Source organism: Chrysemys picta, chromosome 7 (genome assembly GCF_011386835.1).
Source record: "Chrysemys picta bellii isolate R12L10 chromosome 7, ASM1138683v2, whole genome shotgun sequence".
Taxonomy (NCBI): Eukaryota; Metazoa; Chordata; order Testudines; family Emydidae; genus Chrysemys; species Chrysemys picta.
In genome coordinates, this window is record NC_088797.1 from 28,354,087 (window position 1) to 28,369,035 (window position 14,949).

General features: G+C 39.7%; 1 protein-coding gene across 4 annotated transcripts in view; it reads left to right on the top strand.

Annotated features, from left to right (window-relative positions):
- Positions 1-14,949, top strand: part of BICD2 (BICD cargo adaptor 2) — a 148,550-nt gene that overhangs the window by 125,064 nt on the left and 8,537 nt on the right. For all 4 annotated transcript variants that reach the window (XM_005305432.5, XM_042849781.2, XM_005305431.5 and 1 more), the window contains one exon: positions 1,440-1,591. In XM_005305432.5, coding sequence (XP_005305489.1) covers positions 1,440-1,591 — 152 coding nt within the window. The remainder of the gene's footprint in view (positions 1-1,439; positions 1,592-14,949) is intronic.

Below are 14,949 nucleotides of genomic sequence, written 5' to 3' on the forward strand. Positions count from 1 at the left end.
TGTCGAGACGCGATATATCGATCCCTGAACACACTCCCCGTCGACTCCAGAACTCCACCAGAGCAAGGGACGATAGCGGAGTCGATGGGGGAGCCGCGGCCGTCAATCCCGCGCCGTGAGGATGGGAGGTAAGTCGGAATAAGATACCTCGACTTCAGCTATGGTATTCCCATAGCTGAAGTTGCGTATCTTACATCGACACCTCCCCTAGTGTAGACCAGGCCTAAGGCTGAAGTTTTGTGATGCCAAGCGGTCCAGGGAGTCAAAACCTTGACATACTTTTGCATTTCATGAGTTCCAGTTTAGCTGAAATGACAAGAGAAATGGAAAGCGGCTTCAGTCTAGTGCCCAGGGAATATATGAATACATTCCTACATAATGTAACGCTATTGGCATCTTCTCTGAACTGGAATAGTGGGCTGTTGAAGATCAGGAGTAAGTACACTGACAAAGCATTCTGGGCAAGCTTCAATCATGACAGCCTAAAACATATTAGGTTATATGTAGTGTAATGGATCAATAATCATTGCATTCACTGAAAATAAAAGGTAAAAATTATTTTCCTATTGAAAGAATTACGTTTGCTGGTCTTTTAAAGGGATTGTAGAAAGGACATACTTTTTAAGATTTTATACATACACATACATAGACGGATGCACGCACGCACATACAATTCAAACACTGCTTGGTGATGAGAATGGTATAAGAACTTTAAAAAAAAAAAACAGAATAAGGGAAGGAAAACCAGTAGAAATAGACATTTTTAAATTTTGGCAACTGGATTATGTCATTTTGATAACCATAGTAGCACAGGTGGATTAGAATAATTGTGATCAGCTGTTTCTAGGGCTTAAAATGACAAATGCTTCATTAATTTAATCTAAAATTAAGGTGATGTAAATTCAAATTTATCTCAAAGCATAGATGTTAAGATAAATAATAATTATATAGTACATTATTTCAGAAATAGACTTGTACTCATCTTGTTTGTAATATTACTGTTTGAGAAATGTAATCCATTCTGAAAATTGGGGCAGTTTAGAAGCTATATGTAGTTATAGCCCCAATAACTTGCAAATCGAGATTAAGTCCTTAATTTATACTGTTTAGCTTTTTGCCTCTTTGTTGGCATTGATATGATTTACAATAGCATTTGACTCAACAAAGTAGTGTTGGGAATATATATACAACTAGCTAAATATCCTCAGGCTGACTGCCTTGGGATGGTGCTTCATGGTTGGAAACAAACTCTCTTTTTGTCTCCAATATCCTAATATGCAATTCATTTAATCTGTTCAGGAAAAATTGACTAGAAGTTTAACATTTCAGTACTAAGTAAATGCTCCATTATATGAATGGAGATTAAAAACTTCTTAATGAAACTCTTCATAAAGTGGTTAGCTAACTGGTACATTTTTGTTCTTCTTGGTAAACAATAGACTGCAGAGGTAGCCCTTGCCAACTTAAAAAGCAAGTATGAAAATGAGAAAGCTATGGTTACGGAGACAATGATGAAGCTGCGTAACGAGCTGAAGGCTTTAAAAGAAGATGCTGCTACCTTCTCTTCTCTGAGAGCAATGTTTGCTACAAGGTAAAGAACACATGAACTCTCTTTGAAACCCCCAAACACTGCTTGTTTGTATGTGGAATAAATAGAATGTGTTAGTTGCAAGCAGCAGTATTAACCATGCAAGGATGCCATCATATTTGAGAGGAAAAGCAAAAGAGGGATGCCCTATTTCCTTCATATTTCTGCTGTTTGAAATGTTTAATTAAAGTGACTTGCAATTATATTTTCCTATTGCTTAGGAGAATGACAGGGATATAGCATGCTGCTGTAACAAATTATATTGACTCTGGAGTGGGGGTGTTTATAATGTGAAAATCAGGGGAGGGAGTGACTAGCTTCAGTGACTTAAACTCAGGTTGAGAGGGAATTATGTTTAAGAACATAAAATGAACATTACATAATGAAGATACAGCTATAATTGAATCCTGCCGGTACAGAAAGTAATATGGGAGGTGCTGGCAAGCACTGAAGAATAGATGTCTATAGATTAATAAACTAAAGAAAAAAATTTCTTAGAGCTGTAGATGCTGCATTTGGCACCTGTCTCTCATGCCATTTACAAAGTTAACCTTATCGGGGTCGTATTATTACTTCAGTGTGGAATTTGTTTCTGCCCTGCTTAGCTGTACTTTGTGGTGTTCCTGGAGAACATACAGATACATTACATGCTGTAAAAGGTGTGAGCGTTCCATTGTTGATCTGCATGTTACTTGGAGCTGCCTGTCACTGCCTTCCTCTCTCAAACCTACAAAAACGAGGGTTGGGGGAATGTTGGGGGAAACTAGCCTGAAAAAAGCTTTATCTAAAGTATCAGAGGGGTAGCTGTGTTTAGTCTGGATCTGTAAAAAGCAACAAAGAGTCCTGTCACCTTGTAGACTAACAGATGTATTGGAGCATAAGCTTTCGTGGGTGAATACCCACTTCGTCACCCATGAAAGCTTATGCTCCAATACATCTGTTGGTCTATAAGGTGCCACCGGACTCTGTTGCTTTTATGTAAAGTAGGCAGTTCCAGGTTGGTAGAGTTTAAAAAAAAAAACCTCTTGGAATAACAGAAGGCCATGCAGGGCTATCTAAACAATGCAAGATGGGCAGGGCAGATGTCATAAAGACCACCATTTAATGTAACTCGGTAGTTTGGATGTCTTGTTCTATTTATTTAAGATAACCACAGGGGAGGACAGGTCTTTTTGTGCATCTTTTCGCTAGGTACTGCTTATACCTTTTTCTTGTCTGCGGTTAGCAATTTTTACGCTGAAAGGATTTTCTGTGCCATGTCTAAAAGTACCACGGTGAGGAATAATGGGAATGTTTGTGAGGACTCTGAGGCGTCATCTTCAGTGCACTTGAGAGGATAGCTCTAGAGCGGCACTCGCAGAGGTACATCACTCAAGTGATGATAGCGTTCAGGCAAAGTGCAGTGTTGGATAGACAACAATACTCATTTCCCTGCAATATCCTTGCATTTGGGCTTGGCTCAGAAAGAGAAACCAGATATGGAGAAGCTTTAAGGATGAATAATTGGCAGATCATTATCCAACACAATGTAATGCCCAATACAGACTTTTTTTTTCTTGTATTGCCCTTCCCTTGTTTATCCTTATGTAACCCACACACCCCCGGGTCTGGTGTTCTGTCCCATTTAGTAGCACTTAGAGACCACTAACAGGGAGAGAGAAAAAATGAATTTGCTCTACAGCCTTAGCTAACAGACCAGTTGGCTTTTAGCTCATGCGGTAGAGGCTCATGCACTAAGTTCCAGAGGCCCCAGGTTTGATCCTGCCTGCCCCCAACAGGGGTCTGTTGGTGTTACACTTACACAGGCCTGGAACTAATACAGCCAAATCTTCCCATGGCTAGTTTTAGATCCGTGAGAAAATGGCTGGAGGCAGGAAGTGGAGGGGGTGGGAAGGGAAAACTATCAGCCTATTCCTTTTTACCTTTCCTTTAAAAAAAAATGTGTTAGCTAAAGGTGGTTGGCACTTAAGTTTTTATTAAGATTTATACATAAGCACAGTGTATTTTTCCTTTGATAGTAATTTCCCTCTTCCACTTTTGAAAATCCTCTTTTGGTTGCTCTAAAGGAATTTATTTTCCTCCAAGTCATAGACTGATATGCTGCAAGGGGAATTTTCTTTTCTGTTTTTCTTCTTCCCAGCTTATTGCCATTGAAAACTCAACCCTGGCCTTTTACAGGTGAGAAGGTGCTTATGTACATGCGAGCGGGGGGCAGAGAGAAAGCTCTGCTGGGAGGTATAGACTATGAGATTGAGCCTGCAGCCTGATGCCCAGTGAAGTCAGTGTGGAATTTTTCAGGAATTACTTTGTTTGCTTAACGCACTATAGACCTGCTTGCACAAAGGAGTAGCTAACATTTCTGAGATCCCATTTTACCTAGGCATTGCAATGAAAGAGCAGTGAGCTGTCAGTAAGAGCACAGAGTGACCCATAGAAAGCAGAGGACTGCATGGACAGTGATTCAGTGCACTAGCTTTTCACTTTTGAACTCCTGAATTCATAGTGTATCTTAAGTCATCCATATATGAGAGCAATAATCCACCCATCTGAGAAATTCAGAGAATTGCACAGAGTTACCCGGGATTATTTTATATCTAAACTGAGGCTAAGTGGCAGACTTGCATGGAGCTTGCAAAATTCCTCTCTTCCCCCAAATATGTCCCTCACTTCCATAACTACTAAATTCACACACACTGTGAAGAGGTAGATACTGGGCAGGGGAGGGGAGGGGAAGGAGAAACACACTTTTGTGCAGAATTTAATCACTGGGATAGCTATCCAGGTTCAAAGCTTCATCTCGTCCAGTATGTTGGCTTCTAGTAGTGGCCTATATTCCTATTTTGGATGCTACAGCGGCTAAGATAAGCATGGATCTGTATTATCCACAGGGAACTGGCCATTTTGTAGCATATGAGGGAAGCTGAAATAATAAATAGGTGTTAATGATCTGGGCATGAAAATGGGGTCTAATTTCCTTTAAAGTAGGTTAATCCTACTAATTTGACAGTACTATCAACTATTTTCAATAAATAATGAAAACGCAACAGGACTTGGGATGTGGACGGGGGAAGCCATGCAAATCAGAGTTTGAAAAATAGCTTTTTCCATTAGATATACCCTCAGTAGCTTAATTTTAGAGTAGTAGACTCATAAATGCTGGAGTATCTCCCCTCACCTAAGTAAGTAAATAGGTAGACATACACTCATTTATCAAGCGGTCTTAAAATAGTTGAGTAATAGAACATAAAAGTGCAAGCAGAAAATCTATTTAAGGTCCAAGCTTTAATAATTGTGCGCACAAAAATGTGCATGCAATTACCATCCATGCAAGTAGGGATCAGAATATTGAGGGATAGTCAAAATCTGCCATATTGTTCTGAAAATGGAATTTTTCCACTTAATTAGGACTCTATTTATTCATGAATCAATTCATAGCAGTCAAATATTTTGTTGTTAATTAGCAAACTGTCTGCATTAGAAGAAAGATGCAATAGGTTTTCCATTTAAAATGCCAAGAGAAAAGTAAACTGAGTTTTCTTTCAGGTTTACAGTTGCTAATAGGAAGCTTGGATGGTTCTAAATGTTGCCATGCAACAAAGACTTGAACATCTGTTTATTTTCCTGACTGTGGTAAATGTTAACTAGACACTGTCTCCAGTTTTATTACAAATATGAAGTGGTGCTTTTGGTTTTTTTGGACCTTTTATTGATACCATCCACTCTTATAGTTTAGCTGTCATCTGAAGTAGCTGTTGAAAGTGTATATTTCAAAATCATGAATCTCTGAAAAGTTCTTCATAATACACTGCCCAAGTTAACATTTTGGAATCTGGTGTATAACTTAGGAACATTTGCACCTAGAATTCTAAAAAAGTAAATCAAGAAAATCTGTGTGTTGTGAAGAGATTCAATCTAAGAGAAATGGTTTATTCTTAAAATAGATTCATAACATGGAAGTATAGTTGCACAGCTTGATATAAATTGTTTATTTTTTTAAAACAAGTAAATCATTTCAAATTGAAAAGAAAAACTAAATGCCCCACAAACGACTCTTATTTATTAAAAATTTACCCAGTAGTTACTACTTAACATTTTGTAAATTGGTAGCTAACTTGATCAATAATAATTGTTTTAAAGTAAATTCAGTGTTTTCATGTGTATCTCTGTGATGAATTTATCAAAAACAGGAAATGTAGTGTACACCCATTGTTTAGCTCTTTGTTTATTTTATCCAGAGAACTCAAGTGAAACAAGAGATCTTGTTTCATACATTTCCCGAAAAATATTTGAATCAAGAGGCTACTTCCAAAAAGCTATAAAGCTGTTAATGAGGTTTCTGTGGTTAAGGGGCTATATTAGCAGCACCAAATAAGGAAACCTCAATAATGAATTTAGAGGATTAACTATTCTGGAAGGAATTTTTATACAGGAATCTTATCAAATTTAAACTTCCAAGTAGATAAAGTTTTAAAAGTCATCAAATTTGAGCCAGATATTTAAAAGCACGTACTGTAGTTAATTCTTTTTTACAATTATCAAATCAGGTTATTTAAACTGTGATTTTGTAATTTATTTGTTTAGAAGCTTGAAAATAAGATTTCTTTTCTATGAGACAGTTTTCCTGTAAAATTCTGATGAGATTGAAATGAACATGGCTAAAATGTAAAGGTAGAGCAGGTCAAAATATGTTTCTAGACTGACAGGCATTTACAGAAAAAGTTACAAAGGGCTATATTTCCTAAGGCTCATTATAGAACAAAACACAATATTAGAATAGATAAGAAATGTACCAACCTTGGAATTTAAACAGAAGTTAGTATTTTTTATTAATTCAGTACGGAAACATGGAGGAAGAAGACTGCAGCCTTTCTGGCAGTTGCTTTGAGCCATCTGCACCCAACTGTGAATAAATCAAAACACCATGATTGTAATTCTCCAGCAGTCCCTAATACATGGGAATGGTGATTCAGCAGAGGTGCAGGGATTTACAGCATCTGAGGCTAAAGATCAAGAACACATGCTAGAATGAAAGAGTGGTCACAAGAAGTTGACTTGGTGAAGGACAGAAAATAACTGGCCCACAAGCAATTATTTAAGAAGCTATTGTACTATGGCAGTCTAAAAACAGGGCATTACTGCAGGTTTGGGAGAGAAGCTTCAGTTATTCAGGAAAAACCCAAACCCTGATCAAGCAGGTATTAATTAATCACTAGCATAGAAAAGCTGAAAGAAAGGAAGATACTTTGATTTCAATTTGAAGACTGGCTAATACTGATTCCATTGTTTTACTCCTTCCTCTTGTCTGATTTAGCTTGCCCAGGTCCTAAAAATAAAACCTTAACCATATTAGGGAACATACCTGCACCCTTCTAAAAAAACCACTGAACCCAGGATGTGTACATAATGATCTTTTAGTATGACCCTTATCATTCCCAGGACATAATTGGCTGCCTTGTGAGTAACCTAGATTACAAGCCCCTCAGGGGAAAGATTTGTTTCTTTAGTTTGCACAAAATTCCTATCTTACCATGATTTTCCTTTATTCGTAACTGAACACAGAATTGGGCAGGTCCCTACCTACAAACACTCAGACCCTGCTCCTTTTCAGGTGGGCTAGTCTCAGGAATTTTCTGTGCTTTACTGCCTAGCTCTCTTTGCTAATCCTCTATTTATATCCATGAGTTCGAGCAAAGGGCCCAGATTTTCAAAGGCACTTGGGCATTGCTGCCCTTGCTCAGCGTTGCAACACCTAACTCATTTAGGAGCCTAATCAAAAGGGATTTAAGTGCTTCAATCCCATTGATGGAATTTAGACTCCTAAATCCCTTTTGAAAGTGAGATTTAGGCTCCTAAATCATGTAGGCATGGCAGCCCTGAGTGAGGTCAGCAATGCCCCAAAACTTTTGAAAATCTGGGCCAAAGAGACTAACCTGGTCTCCGAGCCAGTGTGACTGACACTGCCCCACAAGGACCTGACTCTGACACTTGGTCACACTAAGCACTAAGGGTACGTCTTCACTCCCGCTGGATCGGCGGGTAGTAATCAATCTATCGGGGATCGATTTATCGCATCTCGTCTAGACACGATAAAGCGATCCCTGAACGTACTCCCCATTGACTCCAGAACTCCACTAGAGCGAGAGGCGGAAGCGGAGTCGACGGGGGAGCCGCGGCCGCCGATCCTGTGCCGTGAGGGCACAAGGTAAATCGATCTAAGAGATGTCTACTTCAGCTACGCTATTCTTGTAGCTGAAGTTACGTATCTTAGATCAATTCCCCACTCTCTCCCCCCTCCCCCCAGTGTAGACCAGCCCTAAGAATACAAGAATAAGAACAAAATACCAAGATTCAGCAAAAAGACCATAGCATTAAGACTTACTGTGTCAGGAAATAATGCATGTGAAGATCAAAGCAGCTAAGGAAATAATAAGCAAGATATAATTTCAGGATGAGGAGCAAATATTCCTGTAAAAGGGTGCAAATTCAACTGGAGATATAAAAGCAAAAGCAAAATGAGACACTTATCCATTCCAGAGACAAAACATTTTCAAACGTGGTGTTCATGTGTTTTATGTAAGAACCTGAAACCTCAGATCAAATAAATCCGTTCAGACTATTCTGCAGAAATATTCTGCCTCTTCTTCTAATAGAAGAAAAGTACTTCAGTTCTGCAAGGAGGACAAAATGAACACTAGCAGAAAAAAAGAACTTGCCACAGCAAATTGCAAATTCCCTGCTTCACAGTGAAGGTTGCTGAATCCACTCAGCTGAGCAAGAGCCTGAGGAAAATGGTTATATAGAACATCAGCAAACAAAACCTTACAGTGAATCTCTAGAGGGAAACCATCTTCCCAGAAGCTAAGAACAAGTGAGAATGAGATGAGAATAGATGTTTTCCCTCCAGAATAAAGATGGAACAGTAATTAAGAAATGGCATCCAGCAGAGAGTAGATGACTTTGACAAGCAGTGTACAAGTGCACCTAGATGTAATTAACAAGCATCCTGACACTCCAGTACTTCATCAATAGGAGGTGAAGGGGAAGACAAACTCTGCAGCTAGTCAGCAGGAGGGAAGATGACATGTATTAGAACATGCTGGTAAGGCGAGGATAGTGCATAGTCTGAGACTAATATTAGAGTTGGAGGAGACTAGTCCAAGAAGGCTATCAGAATAACGGAACCAGGCTGTGACTTCTACCACCCAAACAGCAATTAATGAATAATTACTGTTCACCATCGCAGAGAAGGCATCTAACTGACAGTGTGAAAATGAAATGAAGTCAACAAATTTAAACACCGGCAGAGTGGTTAAAATACCAAAGCTAATTTGGAGGCTATCCTCTTGTTCAGACATCATAGGGCCTGCAGAACATGAAAGAAGAGCTTAACAATGGAAGCTGTAAACTGAACCAGAGCACAGTGAAACTTACATGTAAGAGAAATGCATAACTAAATGGGCTTCATATTGGAGTGGGACGGTTTTGGAACAAGTTGTAGAATATTTCTACATTGGATAAATGCTCGGCTCAGAGAAGCCAGGTGGAGAACTGTGATCTTGAAAACAAGGCTAGAGTGGAGTCTCATAAGGCCTGACTAACAGGCATTTCTCTCCAATTTCTACAGCCAGTGGTACGGTATAACTCGGGGACAGTGAATGATCCTGTGTGTGACACCTTTTCCAGGTCCAATACTGTGCACTGCCAATGTCCTATATGCAAGTAACAAGACACAGTGGCAGAAAAAAGAAGAATTCAAAATATATTTGATAGAAATGGTATAAAATGACACTACTTCTTGTACTGATTTATGTATTTATATTTATACCAACAATGCACCTATCCTAGGGCTTAGGCACTGCTGACATAAGTTTGAAAAATACAATGAAAATGGCCAACAACTTCCCTCAAACCAGAATATGACCAGAGCTTGAAAATCAATAATGTTCTGATATCCCCTTACAGAGAGCTTTATGAATAGGTTCATGACTGGGACCCGGGAGATCTGGATTCAGATCCCAACTCTGCCTCAGCTTTCCTGTGTGATTCTGGGCAAGTCACATAATCGCTATGTGCCCCAGTTCCACATCTGCAAAACTTGGATAATGAGACTTTCTCACCTCACAGGAGTGTTGTAAATACTTAGCAGGTTTTGATTTTAACCAATGAAGGCCCTGCCTATTTGAGAAGCTGCCATTTTGATTAGCTGTTGGCAGGGTGCTCTCAATGAAAGGGGCTTTAGAATTTACTCCCCATTAAGTTCAAAACAGCTCCAAGCTTTTGGAAAAGAGCATGGGATAAGGGTTTGTATTTGCTCTAGTCTATGGGTACTTTCATGGCCCTCATTACCACATGATATGACCGTCTGACCATTTTGAACTTAATGGGGAGTAAATTCTAAAGCCCCTTTCATGGAGAGCACCCTGCTCTCATTGACTATTTAGAGTCCAGTCTTGTGTGGGCTCCTCCACTGAAGTCCGAGTGGATGGGATAACTGCATTTCAGTTAGGTTGTTTTTCTCTTTTCTTTTCTGTTTGTTTTCCTTGCTATGCACTTTTGTGTCAAGGCAGCTGAGAGCATACCGATACTTATCTTGTGTGTGTGTGTGTGTGTGTGTGTGGTGTGTGTTAATCTAAATGAAATGAGTTGGGAGTTCAGCACCTTCCAGAATTGAGACCTTAGTAAATGACGGCTAATTTCTATAGCCCTTAGTCAAGCAAGATTCCATGAAGTCCAGTGAGAGTGTGGCTTAAGAAAGAATCACAAAATTTGGCCTTACATGAAAGAAAATTTGTAAATTAGAGGTTGTCCGTCTAAAATGAACCACTGTAACTTGTCTTTTTCTCTCTACATTGCATGGTGAACTGATGCAAAATGTCAGCCATTTAAAAATTGGCATTCTAATTAAATACATTCAAATGGTGTTTAGCTTGGCTCTAAATCTTGCCTTCAGTACCCAGTCCAAATCAGGGATCGTTTTGGAGGTACGGGGAAAAGGAAGAATCTTTACTTCTGCCCTCTAACCTACAAAGCAGCAGCGGAACTACTGTGCGTTTTCTACTGTAGTCTTGGGCGGAAGGGTAATGGAGCCACATAATGACAGATTCACCTTCTTTTCCCTAACCCCTCTCTTCCTCCACATGCCCACCCCTCTAGCAGTATAAGCACACTGTTTCCTCTGCAGGTAAGGGCCTCTTCACTCCTGCTGCTGATGGTGGGTTGTTAAGAATTTTCTCATCAAACTTATTTCAAATGTAAAGACAGAGCTTAATATGGCAGGTAGACGCTAGTACCTCTTATAGCCATGCTGTTCTTAGTCTCTGTTAGGGTCCATGTTCATTTAAATGTCTTTTAGCCACTGCTTTGATATATTTTCCATCTTTTAATAAAGAGGAAAAATTGGGAGACTTTAATCCGCTCTGCTCTTAATTTCTAATGTAGGTGACAGTTTAATCTAATGTGGTAGAGGCTAAAGTAGCTGACATTGTTCCCAAAGAGGCTTCTTCAGTTAGCTCTTTCTGCTTGTTATGCTTTACTGCTTTCTTATAAATTGGCATTTTTCACAACTGAAAATGGGAAAAGGTAAATGGGTATAATTAAGTGCAGGTGCCAATAGCTACATGGGTTGCATTTGCAAATACAGATCTTAGCACAGTAGAAGAGCATGGCAAAACACATGATTAAAAATAGATCAGGATTAATTAACCATTTTGAACACACTGAAGTTCAAGATGATCAAAAATGTATGCAGAAATAAGGAGAGATTGGCACATGCAGTAAGTAATGCTAATGTTAAACTGCTTTGGAAAATGAGGTCTTTAACCCTTGAGACACTGATATTCGGCATGCTTTTGATTTTTGTTTTTAAAGAATAATTTAGCTTTAGACATGGGCATTTTAAATGTTTTTAACTTTTAGTTTTATGGAGTCCTTCAGGGATTTTCCTCTCTCTGTATCATCTGAGTTTGAGGTTTTTTTTACAGTATTGCTTATTTAAAATTTTACAAGGTGATGGTTTCCTTAAATTCTTGTTTTCCTGGTTAATCATCAGTGATAAAGTAAGCAACATCAAAGCCTTATATTCAAGGTCTGCATCATTATTATATATAAGAGTAGCATAATTCAAGTCTGTTGTGCACAACAGACTTGAATTATGCTAATCTTATTTTCCTTTGTAAGCATAAAAGCTCAATTATTTTAGTTTCAAAAGTGTGTTTGGAACAAAGAAAACTTCAGTTCCACCCATCTAATGATGCTACATTGAATGTTGCTTTGCAAAAAATGTGAATTTGTAAAGAGGGAAGATATTTTGCTCTTATACCTGCAAAGCTACAAATCCATATCAGTTTATGTAAAAACAAAGTCATGATGTTAGTGTGAATTGTTATACTGCATTGATATAAGGCAGTGCTGGAGACCGTGGTTTCTAAGTATACTTAGGAAAGGACTAACACTCTGTTGAAGAAAATTAAAATGGTAATAATAAACAGCCTGGGGGAGGAAAGCAAGTCAGTGGTCCCAGCAGACCAGTTGTGTAAAGTCTGCATCCACTTCTAGTAAAACCTGGATCTTTTTCAACCTGCTTAAATGGACCACTGTTCTTATATGCAAAGTATCACTTCTCTGGTTCTACAAAGGAATCCTGAATAGTATCAGGCACAGATCCAGTTAAGATACTGATTTTTTCACTTACAGAATAATTTAGCCTAAAGAACCATTCAGGAGAATGGATTCAGAAAAGAGAGCCATAAAATGTCTCGTACATTAGTAAAACTCCAAGACATTCTAACCCACTCGTGAGATCAGTCGTTCAGGACAGTAAGAATCCCAACTACATTTCTGCTGCTGCTAGCAAGAAACCACCACCTATATTAATGAAATAGTGTGAGAATAGGATGGGTTAAAAAAAAATCTCATCACATTTTTAAAAATAGTAAATCATTTTCCATTGTCAGGTTTATAATGGCATTCATTTGATGTTTAAGCTTGCATTAGCAAAAAGCTTGATGGTGCAATGGTTTTAGTGCCGTAGCCTTTCACAGGTGAAATCTTAGACTTAATTACGTCTTAGATCACACATGGACTGAGTTTACTGGCCTTATTCTAGTCCCCTACAGGCATTTGTCCATGTTACCAAACTACCACCCAGCTTGGCACAACTGATAGTCTTTGATCAGGAGACGCCTAGATAATCCTCAGCTTGCAATGTTCCTGCTATTAAGGTACATTAGCAAAGCTGTGTGGGAAGCTGTATTCTGTTTTGCTGCAGTATTCTTGTTCCTAGCCAGCCTCTCGCTTTCAGGAGGATTAAAAGTGAAATCTGTCCCCCTCAACTCCTCAAAGTCTTTTAATACAATTTTTGCAATAGAAATCAAATGAATGGCTGCAGCAGTTATAAATCAGCCTCACTGTAGTGAGGTTGGGGGCTGAAGTGTGCAGTTCAGATTGAAAAGAAATTGATAGTTTACTTCTATCTGAAAATGGTTGGAAAAGCAGCGAAATTCTGCTCTGATGTTCACCCTGCATGATCCTGTTACCTCAGTGAGGACTGAGGGGTGGGTGTGGCTGGGGATAGCTGCTCTGTGCAGCATCGGCTTCTAGCAGTCCTGCTCTAGGAACGCAAGCGGTGTAAACTGGGACCGAATTTGGCCTAATGAATCATCATGTTTTAGGGGCAGATCACATTCTACTGCAGGGGGAAAAAACAAGAGGTCACAAGATACTATGAAAACTCCATTGGCTTACAGTAGCCTAGTTTCCAAAGAGTCTGGTTTGGTGAAGGAGGTGGTAGATTTGCCAAACACCATGGCTCTCCCAAGAACTGTAGGAAAATCCCACAGATCTCTGGCCGTCCTGAGATCTTTAGTCCTTTTGGGATATTCCTTGTGCTTTCCGCCTCCCCCTTCACCTTTTGGCAACAAAATCCATCTCCATCTGCCAGCATAGAGGGGATGGTGCAGCAGTTAGTGCTGATAGGGTCCAAATGATTCATTCCTGTGAACATCTCTCTGCAGGATTGCTGGGACATGCAGCATAGGGCAGCTATCCCCAGCCACATCGACACCTCTGTCCTCATTCCATAGGTGGGGAAGTTCTGCAGGGAAGCTTACATGGGACTGCAGGGAAGCTTATGGGAGGGGAAGGGAAATGATGGTCCTAAAGGTTCATTTCTCCTCCATCCAGCACATTTTGGGGACACTTAAACTTGTTTCCTGTTGCTCCCTTCCTTCCTCAATACCAGTGACAGATCAGAGGGGATGACTTGGCCCATAGTTTGGGAAGTATAAAGTCTGGTTCCTCTAGCTTTGGAGTTTTATTTTCCCCCAATTTTGCCTTGGAAATATATCCGTTGTACTAAACTCCTTTTCCTATTTACACGGGGTCTGAGGTACCCACAGTTCTTCGCCACTCCTTCCTGTCCATGGCATGGATTTTTAAGTCTTGCAGCTGTAGTCCTTTTCTCTTCAAGCTTCTTTTGACAGGGTCTTTCCATCTTTCCTCGGTCTTCCACATCCTTTCTTGCTCTCCTCTTCCCCCCATGCTTTCGTTTTTCTCCCATTCTTTTCACAAGTCCAGACCTCCTCAAGCATACTCACTCCAGCCTATCTATCACTGAGAGTCCCAAGTTTATCTTCCCCCTAATGAATTCCAGGTGCACTCTGTCAACCCTCCACTTACCTGCCATTTGTCTCAGTATATTATTTTCTACTATCTGTATCTTCTTTTCTTCCATCTCTGTAAGACTCATCTTTTCCAAACCATAGAGCAAGCAGGGACAAACGCATGCAGCATGCACTTTTCCTTTCAATTTGTTACTTAATTACAGGTCCCACAGCACTCCTGCTACCTTTTTCACTGCTGTCCCAGCACACTGGGTTCTTCTTTTCAATTCTCCGGATGTCTCTCCAGTAGCACTAAGTGTACTTCCTAAATACACAAATTCTTTTTCCAAATCAGCTTAAGAACAGCCATACTGGGTCAGATCAGTGGTCCATATAGCCCAGTAACCTGTCTTCCAACAGTGACCAATGCCGGGTTTTTCTGGTGGAATGAACAGAACAGGTAATCATCGAGTGATCCATCATCTATCGTTCACTCCCAGCTTCTGGCAATCAGGAGGCTGGGGACACCCATGTGGTTGCATTCCTGACCATCTTAGCTAATAGCAATCGATGGACCTATCCTCCATGAACTTATCTAGTTCCTTTTTGAACTCAGTTATACTTTTGGCTGTCACAGCATCCCCTGGCAATGAGTTGCACAGGTTGACTGTGCATTGTATGAAGAAGTACTTCCTTTTGTTTGTTTTAAAACTGCTGCCTATTAATTTCATTGAGTGACCCCTGGTTCTTGTGTTATGGGAA